Consider the following 25245-nt stretch of genomic DNA (forward strand, 5'->3'; position numbering starts at 1 on the left):
AGTTCCATCTAAGACTCTATTCTAAAGTGATAGGCCTGTCTATCCTTGTTAATTTGCACATTATGATGTAGAAATTTGCTTTCCTTGGTTTTTGCTCAAGGGGTTGTGATGTCAGAGCCTGTCCTGTAAATTAACTCCTGCAATCTGTCAGATGCTAAAGCTCCATTCCTCCATTACTGAGTCAGCTGCTCATAAAGGGAACACTTTGCAATTAAAAGAACAAACCAAAACAACACAGAAACCCACACTAGATGGAACAACACAGTAATTTCTCACCATAACATTAAAAAGCAAAATTTCAGTGGGAGGAGACACTTATTGCCTGAAGAGTACACAAAGGATTCTGACAGGCCTGAATGTCTGCATATATGTATATGATGTTCCTTACACAGCAGGAACATAAATGCATAGAAGGGGATGGATATCTTAAACATTACACCAGCAAAATTACAAACAGCCAAGTCAAGTAATGGTCCATCAAGCACAGAAAAATCTGTGTCAGCAAATAATAGAGGCTGGCTTAACCAACATAAGAAAAAAAAAAATGAATGGCCTGGTGTTGCATGAGCATTGTAATCCACCACACACATGTAAATGAACCTCAGTCCAGCTCACTGCCTGTGTTCCTAGATTTAAACCAGCACACCTCTGACAGCTTTCTTTGTGGCACGTAGCTAACATCATATCGCATTGTTGAATCGTCGATGTGGTGCTAAAGGAAGTACTTTAGTATCAGACTTGGTAGAGTTCGATAATGGTTGGACTCAGTGATCTGAAAGGTCTTTTTCATTCAAAATGATTCTGTGATTCTGTGGTAGCATTTATTGAGAGTGCAACCAAAAGCCTGGTAATAGTAACTATGGAGAACATCATTCAAGTATAAACATATTGCATAGATTTTTCACATGAAATACTTCTTACCCCAAAACTTACCCTCAAGATCACAGCTAAGCCCTACAATATTGTACATACATAGGATGCTCAAAGACTAATGACTGTGTTACAGCCAATGGGATAAGAGCCCCTTGGCCTAAACCCTGTATCTATTACAGCTTGCTGCCTCCATCAAATTAATTAAATGATTGGCATCAGTTTAACGAAACCAGTATGATACAGTATTTTCAAGTAAAAGCCTTTTACCATATCTCTGCAGCAGACCACAAGCCTTTCTGTTTTGTGTGGTGTGCTAAGGAAATACAGAATTGAAACCTTCTTGAATAACCCCTACTGCATAATGGTGATGTGGGGTACTGTCCTTTCCAGAAAAGTCTTATTGAGGGAACTGGTGTATTTTGAGATAGACCAAAGCTATACAGCCATTAAGCCTCCCCAACCCATTAAAGATACCTCATTCATTTTTTTTTTCCTTTCTTTCTTTTTTTCCCCCCACTAAAGACCTAGGTGAGATTAATGAACCCTTCAGCTTTATAAAAGAAATCAGTCAAGAAGGCAATACCCCTGTTTATGACAGAGCTTGATTGAAATTCTGGACCTTAAAGACTTATACTTTGCTATGGCTGTGAGAAAAGAGTTTACTCAAGACATTCACTGAGAAGCAAAGCTAGTTTTTTGTTGTTGGGTTTTTTTTCCTTGTGTACTGCTTTTAGAGATTTAAGATTTTCATGGGAATGTGTTTTGCATTTCCTCTGGAGATTAACAATGTTTGGATGATATGTCATGAGAGGGAGGAAAGAAAGGAAACCTCAGGCAATTGAAGAGATCATCATGAGAAAACAAATTTGGTCTGGGGTGATGGGAACATTAACAGAGACTGCACTGTGGGCTACAAATATGCTGCATTCATAGAAGACCAGTAAGATCATCAGGATTTGATAGGAAACACTAGATGTAAACTGATTAACAAAGCTTGTACAGTCAACAATGGGTTCAGTTTTTCCTACGATGAGTCTCACGGTATGGAACATTTAAGAATGACACACTGACTTGCTTTTACATTCACTAGAAAAAGTGTATGAGATAATCAACAAAAAATGACCTTTACTCTGATCCAATCTAAACAGCCTAATAGTGTGGTTATGGAAAAGCTGAAGTCACACACAGTAATGCAATGAAATCGAAACAGCTGTGGTTCAAGTTGTCATATGGACATAGGAGACAGTAAGCGAGTAACTTACAGAACTGTTTGCTGCTCAGCATCCTACACTCCCATATATTCCCTGACTGCTTTCAAACCATTTTGGCTGAGTCAAGACTGACTGGGAGTATTCAGCATGACGCTGAGGAATTTGGAGGTACGCAGTGAAACAGGAAAAGCTTTCAGTGTTTGAATGCTGACATTGTTTGTTCTGCAGCAAAAGCCCAGAGCATATTGAACAACACACTCAAGCAAAACAAACAAACATGAGTGCTTATTTCTCTGAACCAAGTTAAAATATGTAATCACAGTAATTACATATACTTGTAGAGACAGAAGAAACCCTTAAGTGTATTTCTTTCATGTATTAAATAATGAAACAGTGAACAACTTCACAACACTATTAATCTCAAGCAAGCACACAGTCATTTAAAAATACACCTGGAAAGCTGACCACAAGGGATACTCCATCTTTCAGCTTAACAGAAGTTGTTACACTTCTGAGATGGCTATTTAGCTTATTCTCAAAGATTTCTGGTGATAGAGCTCTTTCCCACCTCCCTATCAAATTTCTGTTCCAGTCTCTCCTCTGACAGTTTCTTTCCTTAATGCTTAATCTAACCTTGCTGTCCTTTCATCCTATTAATTCTTGTTCCTTCCTAAGGGAACATAAAGATCCTGTCTTCTTTACAGCGGCCTCTAATGTATTTGCTGATACGTCTTTCCTCAATCTTCCATAGACAATTGTTTCAACCTTTTCTCATAAGTCTTGTTTTACAGATGTCTGATAATTGTAATTGCTTTTCTCTAGACTCCTTGTAGTTTCTCTGAATTCTTTATCCACATCTTTCTAAAAGGAAAATGTTGAAAATATGCCAGCTGAAGTTTTACCAGGGTCACACGAAGCGAAAGAGTACTTCACAGTTCAAGCTTTCCAATTCAATATTCTATCACTGACTAATATTCAACTTCTCTGTAACAAAGATCTCATAACCCTTTCAGAAAAAAAAACTACCTATCACTGCTAATCCTGACTGTCATCACAGGCAAAACCTCTTACAATAGGCCTCTACTAAAAAGTTACTAAATATGTTCTCTCTCCCATCATAGTGGTTACTAATGAAAATATTGGAAGACGAGCACAAGCCCTACAAGGAGAGGCTGAGGGAGCTGGGGTTGTTTAGCCTGGAGAAGAGGAGGCTCAGGGGAGACCTCATTGTTCTCTACAACTACTTGAAGGGAGGTTGTAGACAGGAGGGGTTTAGTCTCTTCTCACAGGCAATCAGCACCAGAACAAGAGGACACAGTCTCAAGCTGTGCCAGGGGATCTCTGAGGTCTTTTCCAACCTTATTGATTCTATGATCCTATGGTTCTATGTCAGTCCTGTCACAGACCTCATGGCATGGCATTTGGTGTATCCTTCTATCTTGATACTGAAACACAGGTAGGCACTTTCCACAAATAGTTTTTAAAGCAGTTCTGCACTGTTTTATCTAGGCAGTTCCTTCTTATCTTGTAAAAACGTTATTTGTGCAAGTTACAGGACATTTACTAAAGCTATATAAACTTACATCATGTGGTAGGTTGAGAGAGGGCTTAGCTCTCCCTCCTCCACAGAGTAAGAAACCACAGCTAACTCAGTCGAAGAGCAAAAGCTATATATTTACAAGCATATATGGAAAGCAGGTTATATATAACACAATATATATAGGTATTTACAATATATACACAGAAATACACAGCAAAGACAAATAACACAACAAAAATCCCTCCCTCAGGGAGGGATCCCCTCTTTGGAACCCCCTCTCTCCCCCCCTTACCTCCCTTTTTCCCCAAAAAGGGGTTAGAGAGAGAGAAAGGCAAGTTACTAAGGAAAAGAGTTGTTAGCAAGCTTCAAAAGCCCATGCAGGATTAGTGTTTGCTTATCTGAAGGCCAAGTCCAGCAGTTCGCAGAAGAAGCAGGCAGGGAGAACAGGCTGAAACACCAAACTCCCCCAACTCCCAAACCGAACTGAACTGAGGAAAAAATTTTCCAACCGCTTCACAATCTAAAGCTGAATTTTTGTTTATCAACCAATGAAATTCGTTTAGAATATCAGAATGTTTTGGTTCTAGTACCAAAAACATTAGCCAGTGTGTTCCAGCAGTGTTTGTTCTTAAAGGCACAGCCTCAAACGACCACAGTCCACCCCTTTCTAAACAATTTCATTGGCTGTTCGTACTGTCCATCCAATCCAGAACAATATTTACAGTTCGTAAGTTAAGTTCATCGTCCATTCCGGCTATACTCAGATGTAGATGATTCAGAAGTCCAAGAAAATCCAAAATCAAGAAAATGGAAAACAGTTTGTCTCTCCGCAGACGAAGCGAAGAAAAAGGGAAACAGGGACTCAGGGACTCTCAGTTGACTCAGGGCTCTCAGGGTTCTCAGGGTTCGTGCACCGTAGATTCCTCAGGGACTCTTTCCTTTGGACGCGCTGTAGCTGTACAACATTCTGAAATTAAACTCTCTCAGCTAAAGTTAAATCTCTTTGTGGAATACACTGAATTTCACCATTCTCTTGCATTACCCAATAAGTGTGACCCGGACCTTCTGCTGAAACCACCCCTCGGACAGGTTTAGCCTCTCCTGAGGGCGAAAATACCCAAACAGTTTTACCTAACAGATTCTTTTCCCTAACAACAGGAACTCTATCACCTTCTACTTTCTGTAGCAGGTCAGAATGTGCAGGTCCAGCTCGGTTCACTGAACCTCTACTGTTCACCAGCCAGGTTGCTTGTGCTAAATGTTTCTCCCAGTTTTTCAAAGATCCACCTCCCATGGCTTTGAGAGTGGTCTTCAACAAACCGTTGTAGCGTTCAATCTTCCCTGCAGCTGGTGCATAGTAAGGAATATGGAAAATCCACTCAATACCGTGCTCTTTTGCCCAGCTCTTTACAAGGTTGTTCTTGAAGTGAGTTCCGTTGTCTGACTCAATCCTCTCTGGAGTTCCGTGTCTCCACAGGATCTGTCTCTCCAGACCGAGAATGGTGTTGCGTGCAGTTGCATGTGGGACTGCGTAAGTTTCCAGCCATCCAGTGTTTGCCTCTACCATAGTAAGCACGTACTGCTTACCAGAACGAGAACGTGGTAGAGTGATGTAGTCAATCTGCCAAGCTTCACCATACCTGTATTTGGACCATCTGTCACCATACCACAAGGGCTTAATTCTCTTTGCCTGCTTAATAGCAGCACAAATGTCACAGTCATGGATGACTTGTGTGATGGCATCCATGGAAATGTCTATGGATCTGTCACGAGCCCATTGGTATGTTGCATCTCTGCCTTGATGTCCTGACGAATCGTGAGCCCACCGAGCTAAGAATATCTCACCTCGGTGTTTCCAGTCGAGATCAAGTTCAGAGTCCTTGTCTACTTGAGAAACTCTTGCAGCTAGATCTGCCTGATGGTTGTGCTGCTGTTCCTCAGTAGCTTTGCTCTTGGGAATGTGAGCATCAATGTGTCTCACTTTCACTGGAATTCTCTCGATTCGATCAGCAATGTCTTGCCACAGTTCAGCTGCCCAGATGGGTTTTCCTTTCCTCTGCCAGCCATTCTTTTTCCAGTTCTTTAGCCAACCCCATAGAGCATTGGCTACCATCCATGAGTCGGTGTAGAGATAAAGCTTTGGCCATCTCTCACGTTCAGCCACGTCGAGAGCTAGCTGGACAGCTTTTACCTCTGCAAACTGACTGGATTCTCCTTCTCCATCCTTCGCCTCTGCAACTCGGCGTGTTGGACTCCACACGGCAGACTTCCACCTTCGCTTGTTCCCGACGAGACGACAGGAACCGTCTGTGAACAAAGCATACTTCTTTTCATCATCAGAAAGGTCATTGTAAGGAGGAGCTTCCTCAGCACGAGTTACTCTCTCCTCTGGAGGTTTAGCACAGTTGGTATCTTCAGGCCAACTTGAGATCACCTCCACCAGACCAGGTCTTTCAAGATTTCCCATTCGAGCTCTCTGTGTTATCAGGGCCATCCACTTAGACCAGGTGGAATCTGTGGCATGATGTGGTGTGGAACCTTTGCCTTTGAACATCCAATTCAAAACTGGCAATCTGGGAGCTAAGAGAAGTTGTGACTCAGTTCCAATTACTTCAGAAGCTGCTTTCACTCCTTCATAGGCAGCTAGAATCTCTTTCTCTGTTGGAGTGTAATTAGCCTCTGAACCTCTGTAACCTCGACTCCAGAAACCAAGAGGTCGTCCACGTGTCTCACCTGGAGCTTTTTGCCACAAGCACCAGGTTGGACCATTGTCACCTGCAGCCGTGTACAAAATGTTCTTAATGTCTGGACCATCTCGCACAGGTCCCAGACCCACTGCTTGGACTACTTCTTGCTTTATCTGGTCAAAGGCTGCTTGTTGTTCAGGTCCCCAGTGGAAACTGTTCCTCTTTCGAGTCACATCATACAGAGGTTTCACAATCTGACTGTATCCAGGAATGTGTAGTCTCCAAAATCCCACTGTCCCCAAGAAACGTAGAGTTTCTTGCTTGTTCGTGGGATTTGCCATGGTAGAGACTCTATTTACCACATCCACTGGAATGTGTCGGCGTCCATCCTGCCACTGCACTCCCAGAAACTGGATCTCTGTGGTAGGACCTTTCACTTTGTCTCTCTTGATGGCAAAACCTGCATTCAGGAGAATGTCCATGATTTTGTTACCTTTCTCGAAGACTTCCTCAGCAGTTTTACCCCAGACGATGATATCATCGATGAACTGGATGTGTTCTGGAGCACCACCTTCCTCCAGAGCATCATGGATTACTGCATGACAGATGCTGGAGCTGTGGATCCAGCCCATTGGCAGTCTGTTGAAAGTGTACTGGATTCCTCTCCAGGTGAAAGCAAACTGAGGCCTGCATTCCTCTGCTATGGGAATAGAGAAGAAGGCATTAGCAATGTCTATGGTAGCATACCATTTGGCCTCTTTGGATTCCAGCTCATACTGGAGTTCCATCATGTCTGGTACTGCTGCACTCATAGGCGGAGTTACTTCATTCAGGGCTCGGTAGTCCACTGTCAGACGCCAGTCTCCATTCGGCTTTCGCACAGGCCACACTGGACTGTTGAAAGGTGAATGAGTTTTGCTGATGACTTTCTGACTCTCCAACTGACGAATCAGATTCTGAATGGGCAACAAAGAGTCACGGTTGGTTCTGTATTGTCTGTGATGCACAGTCCGAGAAGCAACCGGCAACTTAATGTCCTGAATCTTGTGTTGTCCCACAACTGCAGATTCATCAGAAAGCTCAGGTCTAGCAGACAGCTTCAGTTTTTGTCCATCAATTTCTACAGAAGCTACTCCAAAAGCCCATTTGTAACCTTTAGGGTCTTTGAAACGCCCTTCTCTCAGAAAATCAATTCCCAAAATACAAGGTGCATCAGGTCCGGTCACAACTGTATGCTTTTTCCATTGTTTACCAGTTAAGCTTATATTAACCTCCACTTTACTTAACTCTTGAGATCCACCAGTGACTCCCAGAATAGTTATGGACTCTGATCCCTGATAATTTGATGGCAATATGGTGCACTGAGCTCCTGTGTCAACCAAGGCCCTGTACTTCTGAAAGTGTGAAGTGCCAGGCCACTGGATGTACACATCCCAATAGATTCTGTTATCTGTATTACCCCTCTCCTCCCCCTGGCGGGAGGCAGGGCACCCCTAGTTATGGGGAACATGTCCACAGGTGCAACGAGCACACTGTGCAGTGTTAGAACTGGAGCCACTGTTGGAGCTACTAGAGTTGTCCTGGGGAACTGTAGAAGTAACAGCTACCCTTCTGGTATTGCTACCTCGGGTTCTGCCACTTTGCAGTTCTCTCAGTCTCCTGAAAAGATTAGAAGTTGGTTGACCATCCCACCTGTTCATGTTCTCACCAAACTGATCACGCAGGGTAATCCAAATAGTCCTACGTGACTGCCTTGGTGGTCTGTTTTGGTTTGATCTGTTTTGGAATGACCTCCTTGGAGGATGTCTATTCCTCACAGATGAAACCTGTACCCACCTGGAGGAAGAATTGGAATCATCTCTTTGTGCCAATTGGGAGATGGTGTTTTTAAATTCATCCTTCAGCTCTTTCATGCAATTCTCCAGTTTTCCAGACAGAGTTTCAATGGCTGAAACCAAAGAAACACGTGTCATGCTATCATCCAATTGTCTCAATTGATCAGTGAATTGGCCAACCGTAAGAGGAGCTCCACCATAATTTCTTGCTACAATTCTGCTTGCCAGAATGTTTGCATAATTAGAAGGAGCAAGCTTGATGAGCTTTTTAGTAAGACCATTTCCTACAGGAACATCATCAGGATTCAGAGATTCATGTTCACCATAGAGTACCTCTCTAACAGCAAATTCTCTCAGACGCTTAATTCCCTCATCTATGGTAGTCCAGGGCTTAGGATTCCATGGAAGATCATCTCGGGAAGGGTATCTCATGAGAACCGCCATTAGAAGGCGTATCCACAGATTAACCTTACCGAGAGCCTTGCCTAGATGTCTATCTATTCCATTATCCTTTGAGAGAGTTCCTAGCTGGGCTGCTGACTTGTCTCCAACCATTAGAGCTGGAGCACCTGTATCATAGCATCTACCAAGCCAAGCGAGAACTGGCTCCTTATCTGCTCTGAGATAGTCTTTTCTTACATTTCTAAGCTCCTCCCGGGGTGAAGAGCAGTCGGTTATGTCATCTTGTTGCTCTTCTGCCTCCTCTTCCTCAACTTGTGGTCCAAACAACCTCTCAAGGATCCCTTTAAGCTGAGAAGCACCACCACTAGCTGCTGTCCTACCAAGAGATGCATCTCGATCCTCTGATGATCTCAATAACTCAGCTATATTTTTAAGACAGATTTTCTCTTCCTCCCCAGCAGAAGAACCTTGCTGTGCATCCCCGTCAGCTCCTGAATCAGCTTTAGTCTTACCCTTCCTTGTTGTTAAAACTGCTACTTGCTTTACTGGAGCTGTGTTTGGGTTTCCAGCTGCCTTATTATCAGAAGCTGATAAGCTTTGAGACAGATTAGCTGCTTTGGAGGACGCTTCCGCTCCTGCCATGGAAGAAGGAGGAAATGACTTTGCCTCGTTAATGGTGGCTGCCTGGGACACAGGAGCCGCCATGTTTGGGGCTACTGTAGCCCCTGGCTGCTTGCCAGAATCATCACCATTGCTATTCAGAGCTGCCTTGCCGATTGACTTTTTAGCTTTATCTTTAACTGACACAGATTCTCCATTATCATCCTCACTGGATGTTCCTGAAACAGAGCTAGGGTGGCGTTTTCGTCTCTTTGTCCTCCGTCTAATAACAAAACATGCCTTATAAACTTTTCTCTCCCGGTACAGTGTCACTAGCAAATACACATTACTTATCACCAGCAGCAGGACTACACACATCAAGAAAATCAGCTTTGGATCCCAGCCATCACTTAAAATTACCCTTTCACCGAGCGGAATCTTAAACTCTTTTATCTCAATAGGGAGTGTGCTAGATGTAACATTCCTGTACTTTTTAACATAAAAGAATTCCAGGCACTGATCATACAGAAGCCGAATCTTGTACTTAAACCACAAATATAATTTTTGCATTATATATTTACCTATCTTATCGATAATCATACCCAGGCAATACTTGTAGATCAATACACCAAAGACCGAGAAGAACAGACGCTCAAAAAGCCAAAACACCTTCATGTTTGCTCGTTCGACTTAAGCAAGCAATAAATCAAACTAATTTGTCAGCAAGCCCCGAGTTGGGCAGCCAATAAATGTGGTAGGTTGAGAGAGGGCTTAGCTCTCCCTCCTCCACAGAGTAAGAAACCACAGCTAACTCAGTCGAAGAGCAAAAGCTATATATTTACAAGCATATATGGAAAGCAGGTTATATATAACACAATATATATAGGTATTTACAATATATACACAGAAATACACAGCAAAGACAAATAACACAACAAAAATCCCTCCCTCAGGGAGGGATCCCCTCTTTGGAACCCCCTCTCTCCCCCCCTTACCTCCCTTTTTCCCCAAAAAGGGGTTAGAGAGAGAGAAAGGCAAGTTACTAAGGAAAAGAGTTGTTAGCAAGCTTCAAAAGCCCATGCAGGATTAGTGTTTGCTTATCTGAAGGCCAAGTCCAGCAGTTCGCAGAAGAAGCAGGCAGGGAGAACAGGCTGAAACACCAAACTCCCCCAACTCCCAAACCGAACTGAACTGAGGAAAAAATTTTCCAACCGCTTCACAATCTAAAGCTGAATTTTTGTTTATCAACCAATGAAATTCGTTTAGAATATCAGAATGTTTTGGTTCTAGTACCAAAAACATTAGCCAGTGTGTTCCAGCAGTGTTTGTTCTTAAAGGCACAGCCTCAAACGACCACACATCATTATATGATATCTATTCTTTCTCCTTTATTTCACACACACACACAAAAATCTTCTTATTGGAAAAATAACCACTTGAGAAAGGTGAATGCTCCTGGACTGCTCTACAGTGCTGTCTTCTGATAGCTGAAGCTTGTCTCTTCAACAAACATAGAATCTAAATCATATAAATATATTTTAAGGGACCTCATAATAGAGTAGTTGTGAACTTTGGATAAAGTATAAATACTTCACTGGATGGCAGTTTTCCCACTGACTTTTGCTTCTACTTACATTTTCAGTGGCTTGTCCTGCAAGTCTATGCTCAGACTTGTTTAGAAAACTTACTTCTTGTAGAGTAGAAATGTTGCTGGTAGTTCCACAGATACTAGCTGAGACTTTCTTTCTCAAATTACCCAGACCTGATGTATACCCATCCACATTTAAATAAAATGACAGTCTAAATTTCAATTGCCAAATAGCAATTACAGTGCTATAAAAAGGAATAGAAGATACAAGTGAATTAGCAAATCCAAAATATATTTAAAACAAACCCCAGGATTTATTTATCCTGAGGGATGTATTCTCAGTTGTACTTTCAATAGCTTTTATTTCCAGAAACAGATGGAGAGTCTCTCTTTGCTTGCCCAAACAGGGAACTTATGACTAAGCTTCAAGACAAAAAGGACATATGTAGGATGTGAAAGTAAGGTCTGGCTACAATAAACAAATATACAAAGTCTGCCTGCATATGCAGAAATGGTGTTAAGGAAGCCAGAGATCAACTGGAGTTGAAAATGGTGGTGGATGTGAAATTAACAAGAAGTTCTGTTGATGGATCAGTAGTAAAGGATGAACAAAGAAAATATGTAGTAAACAATAAACAAAGAACGTGGATCTCCTGCTAACTGGTGATTTAGTGACATGGGAGCATAGACAAAGCTGGGGCACTCATTACCTGTCTTTCCTCAGTCTTCACTGATAAGGTCCCACAGGTGATGGGCAGCAAGCTAAGAATAAGCCAGTAGTGGGACAAATATGGGCCCTGGAAGTGATGAAGGCTACCATCGTCTTGAGCTGAATCCATGGGGCAGTAACCAGTAGATATCCTTCACTTAGCACTTGTTAGTTTGTACTCTGCCAAAACTCAAAAGTTGTTGCTGCACTGGAAACAAGTTCAGCAGAGGGCCATCAAGGTATCTGGGGACTGAGGAGAGGATGAGGAAAATCAGCTTGTTTAGCCAAATGATGAGAGGGTTTGTAGGAAGCAAAAAAGCAATCTTCTAGGATCTACAGAAGGTTATTAAAAAGATGAGTCCAGGTAAGAATTAGAGAAAGTTGAAACATCTGAGGTTCCTACTGGCCATAAGAAAAATCTTTTTCTTTATGAGGATAATTAAATATTCAAACAGGTTACCCGGGGAGAGTTTTAAGATTCAGTTGGACACAGGTCTGGGTAAAATGGTCTGAAATAAGTTGACCATATCCCATTAGTATTTACATTGAGAGATTCCCAAATGCCTTGAGAATCCTTGGCTGAGGTAAACTACACCCTGCACATTTGAAACATGCATCTAATATTTTGGCCCTATGTTTTTCAACCAGGTTACTAGGAGTCAAGTCTGATTTATTCATTATGTTAGCTCTTCTTACGTGATTATCAATTTTGCTGTTATGGTTATTTTTCACTATTAGAGCCCTAATGTTAGCTTTCCAGTAAAATCGCTGTGTTGGACGTGCCCTCTATCTTGATCAGTAGTACAAGAATTATCTCACACACTGGACTGACTTATTTTGAAAGATTTATCTGTTTCTGTCAGTAATTGAATTGTATTTAATCATGCTTAATGGATATAGAAGAAAACAAGCTATAATCCTCGCCTGAGCTAAGGGTTCCGATCCATCATTCTGTTAACATATATTCTCCTTGTGCAGTCTAAGCCAAAGTAACTATTTATTTGTGCCCCTTTGCCTATAAAAAGTGCAAGGGAATGTGGCTTAATTCAAACCCCTTTAATTGTGAGCCAGATGAAGTTAGTGAGTTTGTAAATTACAGAGATTTGATCACACGTGGTCCCACAGGGTTACCATGCTAAATTACAGCACAGCCAACACAAATGTCGGCAGCTGAGGTTAGATATAGTTAAAGTGCTTAGCATAGATCTAGTATTTGTGGCATGCATTGACATGCAGACTTATCTGGAACCTTTCCTTGTAACAAGAAAATTGGCAAGTCTTGTGATGGGAAAGCCGAAATTAGTTTGAGACTTCTCTTGATGGCTTTCAGTCTGGCTGCATTGCCTGGATCTCTGCTGCAATCACAAGTTATTCTACAGTCTGACCACAGAGTTTATTCACTCATGTCACATAATTTTGACCATTTTGTACAGCTGGCTGAGTTTATACTTTGGATGAATCCAAAATATGTCTCTGAAGTAATATGGACACTGCTTAAAGAACATACATGTTGTCAATATTTTAGACCATTATCCAGTTGCAACCATGTGCATCCCATATTGACCAGTTAAAAAGCACTACTGTGTCCAGTACAGGCACCTGCTGAGCTGACTTAGGATCCTCTGTTAGAATAGAATAGAATAGAATAGAATAGAATAGAATAGAATAGAATAGAATAGAATAGAGTAGAATAGAATAGACCAGGTTGGAAGAGACCTTCAAGATCATCGCGTCCAACCTATCATTCAACACCACCTAATCAACTAAACCATGCAACCAAGCACCCTATCAAGTCTCCTCCTTAATACCTCCATTCCAATGGCTAACAACTCTCTCTGTGAAGAACTTTCTCCTCACCTCCAGCCTAAACTTCCCCTGGTGCAGCTTGAGACTGTGTCCTCTTGTTCTGGTGCTGGTTGCCTGGGACAAGAGACCAACCTCTGCTTGTCTATAACCTCCCTTAAGGTAGTTGTAGAGAACAATAAGGTCTCCCCTGAGCCTCCTCTTCTCCAGGCTAAGCAACCCCAGCTTCCTCAGCTTCTCCTCATAGGGCTTGTGTTCCAAACCCCTCACCAACAGAGAGACACATTTAAAGCAGCCAGCACTCAAAGTCAGTATCAATCAGACACAGTATTGTTAAGGTGGATTTAAATCCTTTATATACTTCTCTTTCAATACTTGTATTTGAAAGTGCTCAGGACCGCATTCCCAATGCCTTATGCCATTTCTTAAGACCATCAAGTTTGCCAGGTTTGTCAGGAGTTTATTACTCAGCCTGTTGATAAAACACTTGAAAGTTAATGAACAAGGAGATTGGAGCAATTCCTCTTGTTAATAGAGATTGTTGGACAACATTTTTTTGTATTCAGACTGACCCTCAGTAGTGGAAAAAAAAGATTTTAAACCTCAGATCTAGATTGCCCTAAAGTAAATAGAATGATTTGGGTTGTATTCCATACTTATCAAATAGGCAGCTAACATGACTTTTCAGTACGAGATTGCTGTTTGGAAAACACAGTAGTAGATTGTTGCAGGAGATTTGTATATCATGAGGCAAAAATAGGAATAAAGCAGTGATTACAAAACTTAATTGCACAGAATTTCCTTAGGGAAAGGGATGAAATCCTACATGACTTCAATGTATCAGTATGATTTCCAGTTAAGGACAAAAGACAAAAGTGTAATGTGCTGAACAGGCAGAAAATAATATCAAGAGTAAGCAGCAGAAATTAGTTTAAAAGGGCTTCAAATGTACCTGCCTGTGTGTGAGAACAGCTCCCCTTGAATACAAATGTCCACTTGACTGTGTGTGAGGACAGCTCCCCTGAACATGAAAAGGTACGCCTAGAAAGCTTTTGGGAGAAACAAATGATACCACAAAATGTTTTTGAGTGGAGCAGGAAAGAGAAAATATGTCTCTAAACCAATCACACTTGGAAAAAGAGAGCAAATAAAATAATATACTCAAAATTGGCACTGTGATATCTTTTTCCCCCTTTTCTTGTTAGACTGCCTGCCTCTAGAATCACATCTACAAAAATACCCATGGGGTGACTAGTACAGAGAAAAAGAGGAAAGGGAAGAGGACAAGAAATCTTTGAAGGAGGTAGTTGATAGGGAGTCACTTAAATAACTCATGTACAGTATGTCTCCCAAAGTGGAGGAAATTCCACTGGTGGCTCTGAAGCATCAAGCAATTTCTCTAGCCCAGATGATTAACATGAATACATGATAGCTCCTTCAAAAAAATTCCTGGAGATAGGAAAGAAGTCTATGTCATGCTCAAATTGAATGAAAAGCCAAAAAGGATTCTTAAAGTTGTGGCAGATGACAATTGGAACTCAAAAAGAATGCGTCTGGATGTACAAAACTGTGTAGGGTCAAATGCATACAGACACTATGTGGAGAAGCAGTGCCTCCCTGAACTCTCTGTACTTTGAAAAAGATAACAATTATGGCTATGAAGTGGACAGTGAACATAATTAATTCTGATTTCAAAAAGCCTTAGTTGAATGCCCTCCACAAGAGGATACTACTGAAAATAACCAATAGCAATAGCAAACTGCTATCCAGGCTTAGTATTTAGAGAAAGCATCAAAACAGCAACAATAAACACCATCTCTTTAAGGCAGACAAAGGTAACGGAAGTACAACTGAAACTCATGACTCCAACTTGTGCTGGTTTATATGTTGTGATTTTGGTGTTTGATTTGGGGCAATTAGAGACACTTAACTTTCAGAAGTGATGCAACCTCTTGCCTCATAAATTCAAGCCCCTTTAATAACCTTGTCACCTTGGAGGTGACATTGATTCACCTTTAAGTCTTCATGCAAAGGCTTACGTATGTGGCTATCTTTATACACCTGTATAATCCTAATATGATATTTGAGGCTACTAAGGTGCTTTATATCATTAAATTAAATCTCTCCAGGATTTCAGTCAGTGGCTCGTGGAAGATGGAAGACAAGATGTGTTGAAAGTTAGTGGCAAGACAGAATCAGAAGTTACCAGTTCACATACACTGAGAACTCCAGACTGATCATGTAAGGAAAAAACCAAAAAAGATGAAAACAAAACAGAACAAAACAACAACAACCTCAAACTTGCAAAAAATAATTGATAAATAGGCATACCTAAACTTCCTGATGCAATGCAGCTTACACAGGTTAGTCAAACAGCTTTCATGTACAAATTCCAAAAAACCAAATGGTGATTATACTTTAAGTTTTCACTTCCAAGTTTTAGACTGTTCCTTTGATTAGTATGCTACTAAAACTTTTAAAAGGCAAGAAGAAAGAAGTAACATGTGAAATTCTCACATCCTGATCTTCCTTCTTCCCCACTTTTTCTTACTTTTAGGAAAAGGATGGAACACGTGCAGATACAACATAGTCAAAGAATGCAGACACAGCTTATTCTTCCCTGTGTATATGCTGACTTTGAAATACCTGAAAAGAACATATTTTACTCAAATAAGCACCTCAAGTGAGACAGTAACACTAATTTGAGGTTATTAACACTAAAACAGTGAAATATCTCTCTTTTAAAATAAAAAGAAGCGCTTCTGCTTTTCTACATGCTCAGACTTCCCTAAGTGCTTTTCAGTACAGGAAAACATTGACACAGGAGGAAAGTGTGGGAAACATAATTTTCCCATATTTTTGAAACTTCCCTCAAAAACCTGGACTTTCCCAATGGAATAGCAAGGCTGCCTCTAGTAATTAACTCTGGAGAAGAAAGCCAGCTTAGCAGATTTAACTTCTGGGAAAACCATGCCAATATGTGGGATTAGTTTGGCAAAGAGACAAGGAGGTTTCTGTGATTCAGATCAGGGAAAAGAAAGCCCAATGAGTGTTGCAAAGAATCAGAATGACTGAGTATTGCAAAGAAGGAACAGACAGAGAGGTTATCAAAAGGTGAATTTGCAGAGCGCCATGAGCTGGGCTACTCCATATCTTGCCATGAGATTTAAGACTACACATCACTGACTGGAAAAAATATGGATGACAGTACTAGAAGAGACTTAGTTGAGAGGATGAAACTGATGAAGTTGGGATTAGTTCTGTTAGCACAAGATTTAAATAAGTCTCCAATTGCTTAATTCATCAGAGAAGAAACATTCAATAGGAACTGAAAAGAAGGAAGAAGCAAACCAAGTATGGCAGATATGATCATGAGCCACACACTTCTTCCATACCATTTGATAACTGACTTAGTCCCTCGTGATTATCTGGATAGTATTACACCTACTTAGGCTGGAGTGGGTCAGAGTTGATTGCCACAGAATACTCAATAGAAAAAGGACAGCTTTACAAAATTAAATGAGAAACATTTCTTCACACAGATTGAAAACTCTGGTGGCTGGATGAGAAATGTGGCAGCTGGATTAAAAGATCAAAGGAGGAGTATTTTATTACCAGTAACAAATGTGTCATCAAGTATGATTCAAAAAAGAAAAGAAAAAAAGATAATGAAATCTCATGGTTCAGTAGGAAAGTTCCCTGTGAGATCTGGGGGAATAATTTTCTGTCAAGCTCTGTTATTATGTTATTGGTTAGATACATCATGTCTCCTTCCAGCACTTGTGAAGCATTAGTTTCTAGACTGAAGGAAAGACAGGTTATTAGTGCTTTTGAACAGACTTGCTGCACCATTAAGGTACATAGACCTGGAAAAAAACAGAAATGCTCTGCTTCCTCTTTATGGAATCAGTGAGATTTGTGCCTTGTACTCAAAACTGAGCAAATTTCTTGGGTGTCACTTAAAGATGAGGGCAGGAATTTAGAATAGAACAGAATAGAATAGACCAGAAACATTAACTAATCCCTTGTTGAGGTGTTTCACAATCATGAGCGCAAAAATCACACCAGCTTCAAAAGGTTCTCTGAAGACTCATACTGGATTTGATAGAAAGAACTGCAGCCCATGCATGACAGCATGGACTCTCAAAGCTGCTGTGTATGCCTTTCACTTTACTTACATCAGGAGAAGTGCTCCATATGCAGAATGCTGCAGAGGACCTATCCCCATGAAGCTTTATGAGGAATAAGAAATTTGTAGCAGCAAAAAGCACTCCCTGGGAACAGGAAACGCACAGCTGTGGCAAGCAGCTTCCTAAATTCTGACAGGAGTGACAATTTTTAAACAGTTCAACAGGGACTCCTTTTGCATAAGCCTTCATTTATTGGCATATTGTCTTTACAAGCACAGTGATGTGTGTAAAGACCAAGAGCATATAGAGAGATTTTTACCAGATGCTTTTAATTCTTTAAAGCCATCTATGGAATTTCATAAGTATATGTCTAGCATCTACTATATAACCCCCCCATGGGTTAGCACTAATAATTGTAAAGCTCTGAAAGCATTTTGCTTGCTGTTTTATCAGTATTATTTTAGGGGTATGATATTGTTGGCAGTGCAAAGAACTCAAACAAAAATCTAATAAGAACTCAAATAAAAATCTAATATAAAGAGCTGTTAAAGAAACCAGAGGCTAAAACTATTTCGGGACTTGTCTTGTGGGAATGGCTAGATACAAATAGCATTGAGGGCTTCAGATTCTGAGAGAGCCTGAAATTGATGTGATGTAGAAATGTGGTAACTCTGAGTTCCTGTGTTACATTTCATGAAGGTGCATACAGCTCATGAGAACTACAGTCATTAATATTGTATCTGCTCAGTTGCAAGTAGGTATGAGGAAGACATCCATTATCAACCACTTGCTGCTGAGTGTGAGTCCTAGTTTTACCAAGGAACCACAAGGGCAATCCCTGAATAGAGGTCCTAAAATGTATTATTTTGTCCTACAGTTTAAAAGCAATGTAATCCATGGAGAAACAGGGGAAAAAAACCCAACAACCGCTGTTTATATAAGTGGCTATATTTTAAGTCATCTTAAATGATGAAAGACAGTGTAATATGACTGGGTTGTAAAAGTGTAAAATTAACACCTATTTTCATTATTGCTATTACATGATTTCTCTTTAAATTTGGGGGGTTTTGTTTGTTTGTTGGTGTGGGTTTTTTTTTACATCCCCCCCTTACATTTGCCTTGTCCTGTTCACTCAAACTAGATAATTCATAGCTCATGTAAAATTACAGCTCAAGGCTCCAAAAGGAGGTTTGCTGGAGTGAAGGATGCAGCACTTGACTTGCAGTGTGCATGAGTGTCTTTTTTTATCACTATGTTCTTCTTTATTCTTTCCACAGCAAATAAGCAGGATTAAGGGAGCATATCTTGAATGATTCATGATAATTCTGAGCACTGCAACTAAATCTTTTCGCTGCCTAGCTTGGAAGTACTTATTATCCCCATCAGCTACCCTCATATCAATACTCCCATGCTGTTATTTCTGGCTAACAAACTGAGATAGTTTAAAATAGTCAAAGGCCAGCTTAAAAAAAAAAAAAAAAAGGAAGGAACAATTAACTCCAACTTAATTCTGGGACTAGTTCTGGAAATCATTAGGAAACATCACCTGACACACACACAACTTATCCATTCTCTAACAGCCTCTTTATGTTTTGTACAAACTGGCATTATATCCTGCACCAGGACAGGTTAGGAGGGGATCTGCTAGAGAGCAGCCCTGTGGAGAGGACCTGGGAGTCCTGGTGGATAAACAGGTATCCATGGGTCAGCAATGTGCAATTGTGGCCAAGAAGGCAAATGAGATCCTGGGGTGCGCTATGAGAAGCGTGTCCAGCAGAAGGAGGGTGGTTCTCCTCCTCCTCTATTCTGCCCTGGTGAGACCAGTTCTGTTCCTAAATATCTGAGGGCTGCGTGTCAAGAGGGAGGGGACAGGCTCTGCTCACTTGCACCCTGTGATAAGACAAGGAGCAACGGATATAAACTACAGCACAAAAAGTTCCATCTCAGCATGAGGAGGAACTTCTCTGCTGTAAGAGGCACAGAGCACTGGAACAAGCTGCCAAGAGAGGTTGTGGAATCTCCTACTCTGGAGACTTTCAAGACCCATCTGGATGCATTCCTGTGTGAGCTGCACTAGATTCTATGGTCCTGCTCTGGCAGGGGGATTGGACTCAAAGATCTCCAGAGGTCCTTTCCAACCCCTAACATCCTGTGACCCTGACTGCTCTTATTCCATCCCAAATCATTCCTCCATATTATATTCACATTAGGAACAGAAATGCATGATCATGGTACTTCATTTACCTTTCTCATGGAATAGTTACATCACAGACAGATGCAAATATGGAAAAGACACACTTTTCTTCTAGTAAAAGCAGATACTTGCAATACAGCCCTTCAGCTCAGTGTGGATGTACAACTTTGAAAGATAATGAAAAAGTTTGTAGTTTTATCTACAGATGCATAATGCAAATATTCTCCGTGTCTGTTTGGAAATTTGAGGATTGACTCCAATATGGGGAGAAAGTGGCTGATTAGATATATCTATACTTTTGGATCCACTGTAGGAACACTCCTGTGTTAGAAAAAAACAAAACAAAACAACAATGGACCTCAGAATTACTTTGCCATAGGGCAGTCTAGTATTTTGGTCACTAGTTAAATCCATCATCCAAACCCCTGACCCAACAGGGACTTAGATTTTATTTTTTCTCCTTTTTTTTTTTTTTTAAGACTGAAAAACAATAGAATAGAAATAGAAATAATAGAAAGAAATAGAAATAGAAATAGAAATAGAAATAGAAATAGAAATAGAAATAGAAATAGAAATAGAAATAGAAATAGAAATAGAAATAGAAATAGAAATAGAAATAGAAATAGAAATAGAAATAGAAATAGAATAAACCAGGTTGGAAGAGACCTTCAAGATCATTGTGTCCAACCTATTATCCAAGCCACCTAATCAACTAAACCATGCAACCAAGCACCCTATTAAGTCTCCTCCTAAACATCTCCAATGATGGTGACTCCGCCACCTCCCAGGGCAGCCCATTCCAATGGGCAATCACTCTCTTCTGTGTAGAATTTCTTCCTAACCTCCAGCCTAAATCTCCCCTGGTGCTGCTTCTCTTTAATTCCAGTTATTCCTAAAATATTTAGAGACTTTGTGAGGCAACAAAAAGATGCTGTTCTGGAAAAATTCAGAAAGGAAAAAAAAAAAAGAGGACGGTCTCATTTCTATTATTTTTTTCCATGGGAGTTGATAAGGCTGTGAAATTTCAGAACACTGCTTTAAGGTTTATTATATGTGTTACTATAGATACTAACCTTCTTATGCTTCCAAATGTCTGTGCGTGACCTAAAAATCTTCCAAAATCTATGTGGAACATGTGTCCAGCATTTGTCAGCATTATGTTGTCACTGTGACGATCACAGACTCCCAAAATGAAGGTAACAACACACCAGCCAGCACAGGAATAAAAGAAATTCCTTATTGCCTAGTTAGGAAAACAAAAGCAGTTACTGGAAACATACAGATGTGTGTGTTTGTGACACTAACAGCATACCCAAAACTTGTACTTCTGCATACTCTCTGCATTTTTATAATGCTGTGTCCTTTAGAATTTTAGCCAAGTGAATCTGATGATGAAGGGCTGGAGCACCTCACCTATGAGGACAGACTGGGGGAGTTGGGGCTGTTCAGTCTGGAGAAGAGAAGACTCTGAGGACACCTAATTGTGGCCTTCCAGTGTCTGAAGGGGGCCTACAAGAAAGCTGGGAAGGGACTTTTTAGGGTGTCAGGGCTGGGGGGAATGGGAAAAAAAATAGAAATGGGTAGATTCAGGTTGGATATTAGGAAGAAGTTCTTCAACATGAGGGTGGTGAGACACTGGCACAGGTTACCCAGTCCTGGACGTTTTTAAGGTCAGGCTGGATGTGTCTCTGAGCAATCTGATGTAGTGTGAAGCGTCCCTGCCCATAGCAGGGGGGTTGGAACTGCATGATCCTTGAGGTCCCTTCCAACCCTAACAATTCTATGATTCTAATCTTCAAAACAATGCTGGCCTGAGCAAAGATCATGGGGCTTGGAGTTCAGATTGTAATACGAGAGGCTTTCTGTTCTGGTTGCTGCTTCCAGTTTCTGGTTTTAGGATGCCAGTCTTTTCCTCTGGGCTGGCTCACCTAACAAAGAATTAATAGAAAGAGTTCCCTGGGAAACCTCTGTTTCCATAAATAAATTTTCCAATATTTTGGGTTATGTATAATGTCTAGTTTTGGAAAAAAAGGCTTTCTAGCACTCTGGGTTATTTCCATGGTCACAATGACACACAGTCATTCCCAAACAAAGCAAATCTACCATGGTTTTAAATAATAAATTATTTAGAGAGCTGACCTCAAAGAAATTAATGGTTCTGAATTCAATTCTTAATTCCTATTTCAGCTCCTCTCCACTTTAGAACTAATTTTCAAAACATCTCTATGGCACATTTTAATAGAAAATGTATTACAATGCACCTGATCCAGAGCAGTATCTCCTTAGAAAGAGAATGGTATTTTAAATTCAATTCCATGTCTTTTATGCATGTGATTTGTTTGTCTCATGTCTGAATCATTTGTTTTCACTGCTTGCTGCTGTTTGTGTGGTGGGTTTTTTCCCCATGGTAAAACATGAAATGTATAATAAGCTTCATTATAATGCTACCTCTTGGTAACTTGATTCCAGAGGATGGTGATTATGGAACCACTTCTTAATTGTGTTTTCTTTCAATGGTCCTATCAGTCCAGACTCCCTGTGGATCTTGGCTAGTGTGGTAGCATCTGGCACCATCTGTACCAAACCTAATCAGATAGAAAAGAGTTTGCATGAAAAACCTTTAACATTAAAAAGATATGAAGGCCATCAATGCATATTGCCTGTTGTTGGATCAGGAAAAATACATACTTAAAAGCTTACAAAATACTGAATGTAATAGAAAATGTAGATCAGGATTATTTTTCTCTTTCTCATTGGAAATAAACAAACAAAAAATAAAAGATACTTTGTAAGAAATGGCAGTTCTATGAATGAGAAATAAAAACACTGATAATAATATTGTGGACATAATTGCCTCAAGGTACCAACAGGGCCAACAATTTCATGAGATTACAAGAGGGTAAAATATGCATAAAGCAAATTAAAATATCTCTATAAAATAGGATTAAAGATTTACTATGAAATCTAATGTTATTTCCTATGTGTTTGTTGTCTAGAATGCTACCAAAAAAACCTCAAACCCTAAATTCTGCAGCATGGGAGAAAGGATCCTAGATAATGCAGAAATTAGTCTGATCCAGTATGACACCAACTGGGACTCTGAGACGCACAGAAAAGCCAAGCATTTTGCAAAGCTTCACCTGGATCCAGTATCTCTACTGCTTCCACTTAATTCTTTTTGTGGAACTGAGGCCTGGCTTGTCAGTTCTCTGTTTCTCTGTCCCCTTGTATGTTCTCTGGTCCATCACCCTTCAATTCTGCATTACAGGATTGACTTCCTCTAGCAATTTCATGTCATGATGGGAGCCATTACAATATCTGGAAGACAGTATTCTACCAGTGCTTTATCTGCTTTTCACACTGCTGTGAAAACTGATTTCTGCATTCCCATGACTATGAAATGATCATCTCCTTTCTCCCTTGTGTGGAAAAGGTGGCCCATGGAGCAAGCATTAGCCTAGGAATTGGAAAAAACTGGGTACCCAAGGCTATTTAAGCATTTCCTGTATGACCACAGATGTGCCTCTTGCTCCTTTAGCCTTGATCATTAACTGTAAATCAATTATATTAACATCTCTGTAGATCATAAGGAAAGACATTGCGTAGGAAATTTGTCAGACAGAGGTTTTCTGCTGTTATGCTGCTGAAAAGAAAAGAATGTCAGAGAAAAGTATCTTTCTTGGTAAAAATCAAATGAAGTGTTCGTATATAAGAGAGACTATAATAGAATGTTTAGAAATAGCATTCTGGTATTATTTGCCTTTGAAGCAGAAGCTTTCAAGCTTTGACTCCCGTCTCCACAAAGAAGCAAGCAGTCTTTTTCAGGTCACCTTAACCACCTGGCATGTGCACGAACCATCCATACTTTCTCCTAGGTCCTTCAGATCATTCATCCTCTCTCATTTGCTCTTTGTGCCTCAGAAAGCAGTGAATTTCATATTTTTTTTTTGTACAGGAGGTAATCTGGATACATCAGGCTTCTATTTGTGCAAGGATTATTTTCAGTAAAGGATTTGGAAAGTCAGTAAAAAAATAGTAAGCTTATTCCTGTCAGTAAACTTCTTTAGCAAGCAATTGGTATCCCTGCTACAGCTCTGCTACAACCACCATAAAGGAAAGAAAGCAAGCTTTCAGATGAGTCAGGCCTGCCTTAAGCAGCATAAATCGCAAGAGTAACATTTCAAAATCAACACTGTAAGCTGTCATCACTTGTCTACAGGTACTTTCTCTAGCCACATCTAGGTTCATTTAAGCATCCACACAGGATCACCCTGGATTAAAAGTTTAGTAGCTATGGATAATTTTCTCCAAAGCTGTCTTTTTGACGTGTGAAGTTACTTTCAAGACGCTGGCCCAAGGTGATGGTGTGGAGGCTGTTAGAAAATTCTAGAACTAAATTCACTGAGTTTGGTTGTGCTTCTTCTAGAGAGGCATTTCATTAATAAATAAAATGACATTCAGGAGTAGGTAAATATACAAATTAGGGCTTCAGTAAGTGAAATTCTGGGCATTTTTTCCTTTCCTTAGTGGGAAGAAATACTTCATAGAGAGAGTGATTGCCCATTGGAATGGGCTGCCCAGGGAGGTGGTGGAGTCACCATCATTGGAGGTGTTTAGGGGGAGACTCGATAGGGTGCTTGGTTGCATAGTTTAGTTGATTAGATGGTGTTGGATAATAGGTTGGATGTGATGATCTCAAAGGTCACTTCCAACCTGGTCTATTCTATTCTATTCTATGAGAAACAAGACACCCATGAAAATAAAAGTTAAAGGGAGGATTTTGGGGTTTAGTGCTGCTTACATGAAATATGAATAACATAACACAGGTAACTTTTCTAATCTAAAACTGACCTTGGCCTTTTCCTGTAGATAAACACCTATAAATGATCATTTGCATATTCAGTCCCTCTCGGAGCCAAATGCTGTCCATCACTCGAATGACTTGCAGAACCAACATATCTTGACGTAGATCATCGCCCATCTGTGAAAATCACACAAGAAATTCAGGTTTCTCCTTCCATGCTACCCAGAAATATCTTCATATTTCATTTGCATATTTTCAATCACCAAAATAGCTATACTCACAGAATCACAGAATGTTAGAGGTATGAAAGGGTGCTCTAGAGATCCTCTAGTCCAACCACCCTGCCAAAGCAGGATTGCCTAGGGCAGGCCAAACAGGAACACATCCAAGTGGGTTTCAAAAGTCTCCAGAGAAGGGAACTCTGCAAACTCTCTGGGCAGCCTGATCCAGTGCACCATCACCCTCACAGTGAAGAAGTTTCTCCACACATTAAGGTTTTACTTCCTGTGTTCCAGCTTATAGATGTTGCTTTTTGTCCTGTTACTGGACACCACTGAAAAGAGATTGCCACCTTCATCTTGATACCACCCCTTCAGATATTTATAGACATTAATAAGATCCCTTCTCAGACTTTTCAAGACTAAATAGCCCCAGGGCTTTCAGTCTCTCTTCATAGGAGAGATGTTCCAGTCCCACAATCATCCTTTTGGATTCTCTCTAGCAGGTCCCTGTCTCTCTTGAATTGGGGAGCCCAAAACTGGGCACAGTATTCCAGGTGTGGTCTCACCAGGGCAGAATAGAGCAGGAGGAGAACATCCCTAGACCTGCTGGACACACTTTTTTTGATGCATTCTATTTTTACAGTAAAT

The 25245-nt window shown here is 40.5% G+C and overlaps 1 protein-coding gene across 1 annotated transcript in view; it reads right to left on the reverse strand.

The window, feature by feature from the left end:
* The window catches only part of PIK3C2G (phosphatidylinositol-4-phosphate 3-kinase catalytic subunit type 2 gamma), a 227113-nt gene that overhangs the window by 70243 nt on the left and 131625 nt on the right, over nucleotides 1-25245 (reverse strand). The window contains exons 22-24 of the mRNA XM_054167841.1: nucleotides 24424-24553; nucleotides 22021-22157; nucleotides 20646-20815 (exon numbers count right to left, since the gene is read on the reverse strand). Of these exons, the coding sequence (XP_054023816.1) occupies nucleotides 20646-20815; nucleotides 22021-22157; nucleotides 24424-24553 (437 nt within the window). The remainder of the gene's footprint in view (nucleotides 1-20645; nucleotides 20816-22020; nucleotides 22158-24423; nucleotides 24554-25245) is intronic.

The sequence above is a fragment of the Dryobates pubescens genome, chromosome 15 (genome assembly GCF_014839835.1).
Source record: "Dryobates pubescens isolate bDryPub1 chromosome 15, bDryPub1.pri, whole genome shotgun sequence".
Classification (NCBI taxonomy): Eukaryota; Metazoa; Chordata; class Aves; order Piciformes; family Picidae; genus Dryobates; species Dryobates pubescens.